Genomic DNA, 6945 nt, shown 5'->3' with positions numbered 1-6945 from the left:
TTGAAAAATCATTCTCTTTCTTCTTAGTTAAAGTTTCAGTTTCGTTTTAATTGTTTATGTCTTCCGTGGAGTATTCTTCTGACTCAGAGCTAGACGCGTAGGCGGCGTCATTAAGGAGCTGAGAGAGTTCATTCAAATCAATTAACAAGGTCAAAATGTTTGTTGCAATTTCTGTTTTATTGCCTTTCTCTCTATTCTAAAAAAAAGTTTTTGCAGTTAATTTTGTCCCCTGAAAAACTTTTTAACTACGTGATGAAAATCTAAGATTAAGGAATCAATTCATTCAGAATCTTTCAGGGAAGACATTTAGGGCATTCAAATCTTTTACATAATTTTAAATTTTTATTTATTTTAGTTTTAAAGCACGATTTTGCAGTTAATAATGAAGAATAACCGCCGTTCACAACAGCCAATCACATGTCTGAAAACGGCAAGCTTAAAAAAGCGATTTACAAGTCTGAATTTTCTTTTTCAGAGATGCAACCAATCACAAAATAGTTAGAATTTCATTCTTCAGTTTTACAACATCTCAACTTATTTCGTATTGATATATTGATTAATCTGATTATTTGTTTTCTAAAACGTTAATTCGTAAGTTTAATCTGGTTTTAAATCTTAATTCGATTTGTTTACTTACAAGTAATGCCTAAAAAGAAAAGACCTAACATTACTAAAAAGTCGCAACTCAATGCGAAAGCTAATCGAAAGCGGGAAAAACGTAAACTTCATAGTATAGAAGAAAATAATGCTCTTTTGCTTATACAACCTAATGATGATTCAACTAACAAAAAAAAAAGTTAAACTAACAAAGGTTGAGCTAAAAGAGAATGTGTGTAATTGCTACACAGTCGCAACAACATCGACTTTCATTTGCCCACATCAAACCAGACCTGTAAATACAGAAAATGTGGTTGGAATGCACACTGTACCAATTCGCTTTCGCAATGTTGACAATGATATGGACCAAAATCCTAATCCACCTATTTTAAAATCAAAACAACATGAGTTTGCTGGTGATTTATCGAAATTGTTACCTATCAAAGTGGCAAAACATAGTCTTGGCAAAATGTTTTCAAAATGCAGTTATTGTGGAGCTTTGAGATTTGCTTCTGCAAAAGAGCGCTCTGTTAATTCTTGCTGCAATAATGATAACATACATATACCTCCGCTGCATGAATATCCTTTATTTTTGAAAAACTTACTTCTTTCTGATGAGCAAGAAGCAAAATTATTTAGGCAAAATATCCGTGTATACAATTCATCATTTGCGTTTGCCACTTTTAGTGCTAAATTTCTTCAAGATGAAAGCAGAGGTCCACCGTTGATAAAAATTCAAGGACAAGTATATCACCATGCGACAACATCCCTAAATTCAGCAACCAATGCTCCAAGGAATGGACAAATATATATTTATGACAGTGTTGAGGAGGCTATTAAACTACGCATGAATTTAGACAATCTTCAGTTGACAAGGCATATTGAAAAATTATTAAGGGAAGTCAATCCATATGCACAGAAATATCGGATGCTCAGAGATTTAACTATTCATGATAGTGAATTTGTTTTACAATTTCAAAGATTTATATTCGATGATAAAAGAAGATACAATAAACCTACTTCTTCTGAATTAGCTGCCATTATTGTTTCCAAAGATGGTGTTGTTCCTGTATGCGATTTAACTGTATATCCTAAACAAGAAATAAGAGAAACGAGTATAATAAACCAAAGATCTCAACATGCTGATCCTATGGTCTTTCCTTTACTTTTTCCTAAAGGCGATTTAGGATGGACTTATCAAATGCCTTCGCAAAAAGGAAAACAAATAAGTCCAATTCAATATTATGGGCATAGGTTAGCCTTACGACCTAATGGTCCTTTTAACCCGTTATTGCATGCTAAAAAATTATCTCAGCAGTATGTGATAAATTGCTATTTGTTGGTTGAAAGTCAGCGATTAGATTTCATTAGAAACAATCAAGGAACCCTGCGCACTGAATGCTATCAAGGGTTAATTGACCATGTTGAAAGGAATTCTTTAAATGAAACTGACAGAGTAAGGTTGGGCACAGCTGTTATACTACCAGCTACGTATATTGGGTCACCTCGAAGTATGCAACAACTGTATCAAGATGCAATTGCTATTTGTCGGAAGGTTGGAAGGCCTGATTTTTTTATTACGATGACATGTAATCCGCAGTGGCCAGAAATTACTGAAACTTTAAAAGATCATTTCATTAAAGGTACTACTGTAAATGACATTTCAATAATCGTCACAAAGATTTTCCAAACTAAAGTGGATGAATTAATTCATGACTTAACAAAAAAACATGTTTTAGGCCCTATTGTGGCATACGTTTATACGATAGAATTTCAAAAAAGAGGGCTCCCACATGTTCATATTCTTGCTTCACTCCGAACAGACTGTAAGTTGTTAAAGCCTGAAGATGTTGACAGATTTATAACTGCTGAGCTTTCTGATGATAACTATCTTCGCTCTCATCAACTAAAACACATGATGCATGGACCTCATATTGCAGGCCTTATTTGCTGGAATGAAGAAAAAAAAGAATGCTCAAAAGGATTTCCTAAAGAATTTATCAATGAAACAGATATGACAGGTGATGGTTTTCCAAGATATCGGAGAAGAAATAACATCAATAAATTATACCAATATCCTGCTAAAATAAAAGGCACCACTGTGTATGTAGATAATCGCATGGTTGTACCTCATAATCCGTATCTTTTACTCAAATTTAATTGCCATATAAATGTTGAATATTGCTCCTCAGTGATGGCTATTAAATATATACATAAATATATTCATAAAGGCCATGATAGAGCCAGAATTGCTATTGTTCAAGAGGACAATGAAATTGCAAGCTATATAGATAGCCGCTATATTGGGCCAATGGAAGCTGCATGGCGATTAAACGAAATTCCACTGCATAATAGAAGTCACACTGTTGTTAGGCTTCAAGTGCATCTTCCTGGCCAGCAACACATCAGATTTGAGGAAGGTTGTGAGCCTGCTGCAGTTTCAAATAAAAAAGCATCCCTTACCATGTTATTAGCGTGGTTTAATTTGAATAAAGAAGATCCAACTGCACGTATTACTTTGTACGGTAATATACCAGAAAAGTACTCTTGGAATTACAAATTGAAAAAATGGATGCCAAGAAAAAATAATGTCCATGTCGTTGGACGTTTAATGAATGTTTCTCCTAGAGACTCTGAGAGGTTTTTCTTGAAACTCATTTTATGTAGAGTTCCTGGATCTTTCAGCTATGAAGATCTGCGAACATTTGAAGGTACGATGTATAAAACATTCAGAGAATCAGCAATTGCTATGGGTTTAACTGAATGCTGTGAAGAATCTACAGCAGTTATGGAAGAGGCAGCAGCTAATATGATGCCTAAGCAATTAAGGCACTTTTTCGTGTACTATTTAATATGTGATGAGCCATCAGATGCAGTAAAATTATACAATATTTTTCATGAACAAATGATTGATAAAGATGCCGATGCCAACGATGCTTTAATACACATTGAACAGTTGTTGAATTCTGAAAATAGAAGTTGTAAGGACTTTGGATTACCCGAGCCCCCATTATATGAAGAACTGGTTTATGCTATGGATATAAACGAATCAGTTGAAAAGTTTACTCTGATAAATGCTAAGTTTAACGAAGATCAACTGTTCATTTTTCAAAGAATAATAAAGTCTGTCTCCGATGAATCATCAAATCAGCAAACTTTGCTTTTTATCGATGGTCCAGGAGGAACTGGCAAAACCTTCCTATATAAAGGATTATATCATTATTTTGTGTCAAAGAGCATGAAAGTTGCTTGTGTAGCTTGGACTGGCATTGCGTCAATGTTACTTCCATCTGGAACTACTTCACACAGATTTTTTAATCTGCCTATTGATCTAAGTGACGATGGGATTTGTATTTTAAAAAAATGTGATAAGATTCGCTTAAAAAATGTTGACGTTATTATATGGGACGAAGCAAGTATGATTCCCAGAAAAGCAATAGAAATGATCGATAGAACTTTTCGTGATCTTCTAGCTAATGAGATACCATTTGGTGGTAAGATAATCATTTTAGGTGGAGATTTTCGACAAGTGTTACCTGTCGTTAAAAAAGCTACACATATGCAGGTTATTAATGAAACTATAAAATACTCTTTTCTTTGGCCATTTTTTGAAATCCTCCATTTGACAATTAATATGAGAGTTAAAGCTGGTAACCAAGAATTTGCCAATTGGTTGTTGACAATTGGCAATGGAGAACTTTTACATCTTGATGCAAGCACTCCTGATCTTTATTGTAAAGATATCATTTCTTCGTTTTTTGAAAAAATCGATTGTCTTAATACTAACTTCATTAATCACATCATATTATCACCGCAAAATGATGAAGTTAACAAAGTTAATGAAAATATTTTATCACGTGTGCCAGGTGAAGAGGTTATAAGTTATAGTATTGATAAGGCCACACTATATGGAGTAGATAAATCAGACGGGAGAGAAGAAGAAGCTACTTTAAGGTATTCTATTGAATATTTAAACTCCATAAATCTCCCGGGACTGCCACCTCATCAGCTGAAATTAAAAGTTGGATGCATTGTAATGCTGATCAGGAACATATCTATTGTTGATGGCCTTTGCAATGGAACTCGATTGACTGTTCTTAAAATAGGGAAAAGAGTTTGCCAAATTGCTACTGGTAATAAAAATGGTAGTATTGTCAATCTTCCAAGAATAGAATTAAATACATTATCAAGTAATTCTTCCTTACCATTTGTGCTTTATCGACGACAATTTCCTGTTAGATTAGCTTATGCCTTAACAATTAATAAGGGCCAAACCTTCGATAAAGTTGGGCTATGTATTGAACGGCCTATTTTTTCTCATGGTCAATTATATGTGGCATTGTCAAGATGCACAACGAAGGAGAACATTAAAATATTTATTAAAGATGATACTGTCATTAACAATATTGTATATAGAGAAATATTATAACATATATATATAATGTCAAATTTATAAATGTATTTAGCGTAAAGAAAATGCTATTGGTGCACTGTTTATTTTAATTCCGCAAAATTAATGTTTTCATTTATAGTTATTTTGCTGAATATTATTAAAATATTTTTTTAAAAATTACCCTGTTCTTAACAATATTGCTTATTGAAAAATATTATAGTGTTTGCATATATATATATATATATATATATATATATATATATATATATATATATATATATATATATATATATATATATATATATATATATATATATATATATATATATATATATATATTGAATTAAATGTGTTAAAAATATATTCATTTCTTTGGGACAAAGTCTGTATTATTGTGATTATCATTTTTTTTAAACAAGTTTCATATTAAGATTATATCTGCACATTGATGTTAATTTCTGACAATTTTGGCTCATTTATAGAACAAATAGGACATAGAAGGAACTGTAGTCAACGAAAAAAAGTGACATTGATATTGACACACTGCTTATTCTGCATTTAAGAAAATTAATTCTTTTCGATGATAACAGTTAATATTCAGTTTAATATTGAAATATATGAAATCAAAGCATTCTTGGTTTTGCGAAGCAAACCAAGCAAGAATTGCGAAGCAATTCTCCGGGGGTCGGCGAGCGTCAGCGAGCAGGGGGCGGAGCCCTCTAGTGTATGAAATATTTAGAGTATTGGAAACAGTTATTAACTGATTAAGAGTGAATTCTTTTTCGATATTTTTCAATTTATTTTTAAATTCTTCGCTACCCAAAATAAAACTGAAACCATTAAAATTTCTTAATCGTTTTCTGTTTGACCGATCGCCTTCTACATCGAAAATAAACTTATGTAGAAGTTTTATTTTGTCAGTCTTAAAATTCTTCAATGCTTTGCTTACTTGCTTAATATCGTTAAGAATCATTTTAAATCAATGAAAAAAATGTACATACCCCAATTGTTGTTGCAGATATGAGCTTAAACAAGAAACGAAAGTTTCATCACAACGTCATTCGGTTACTTATTGTTCACGAGAATGAAAAGTATTTGTTTCGAGGAAAATGAAAATTGTTTTCAATTCAAATTGAAATTTCTTCACAGTTCAATTTTTTTCACTACCAATTCATTCATAATCCAATTTTTCATCATCAAGTTTTACATTCATCATCCAATCGTTTCATGTTCAAAAATTTTTTTTTAGAATCTCACTTTTTCATAATCCATTCATTCACTATCAATTTTTTCTTCATCCCACTTCTGAAAATTGTGGGGACGGCATGAGTGGTCGTCTTAAATAAAAGACACGTCCTTAAACAAAAACATATATATTGAAGATTAAATTTACACAAGGAAGGACGATTAACAATTAACGATTAAATAACAAAAAAATAATAAATGAGAGTTCGTCTAAAAGTTTTGTATAACTCCTCTTTGGAGTGCATATCATCACGTCTTTTCCGGTCCGTTCCCCTCCCGCTCTTCTCTGGGAAATCCCCCACTGCTTCCTCGTCGTGCACAGGGATGAGCTTTCAGCTTGCATTGACTGGCGGGACTTCTAGCTTACGGATCTGAGAACTGATATCGGGTTACAGCACAGGAACTGGCACCACAGAGAACTGAGATCGGCTTTGTGTACAGGAGCTGGCACCATATATATATATATATATATATATATATATATATATATATATATATATATATATATATATATATATATATATATATATATATATATATATATATATATATATATATATATATATATATATATATATATATATATATATATATATATATAAACTGCTGTTTGTTGAAAATGCAACACCATGAAAGAATCATCAGAATCAAATGAAATTTAATGCAGAAACGACTTGTACTGATACAAATAAATGATGAAATTTTCAAAA

General features: G+C 32.0%; 1 protein-coding gene across 1 annotated transcript in view; it reads left to right on the top strand.

Annotated features, from left to right (window-relative positions):
- Window positions 1-772: 772 nt before the first annotated feature.
- The window catches only part of LOC147814146 (uncharacterized), a 48775-nt gene continuing 42602 nt past the window's right edge, over window positions 773-6945 (top strand). The window contains exon 1 of the mRNA XM_087160225.1: window positions 773-3947. Within this exon, the coding sequence (XP_087016351.1) occupies window positions 773-3947 (3175 nt within the window). The remainder of the gene's footprint in view (window positions 3948-6945) is intronic.

Source organism: Parasteatoda tepidariorum, chromosome 3, assembly GCF_982258835.1.
Source record: "Parasteatoda tepidariorum strain Cologne lab strain chromosome 3, Ptep-v5.0, whole genome shotgun sequence".
Classification (NCBI taxonomy): Eukaryota; Metazoa; Arthropoda; class Arachnida; order Araneae; family Theridiidae; genus Parasteatoda; species Parasteatoda tepidariorum.
This window is presented reverse-complemented; position numbering and strand designations above follow the sequence as displayed.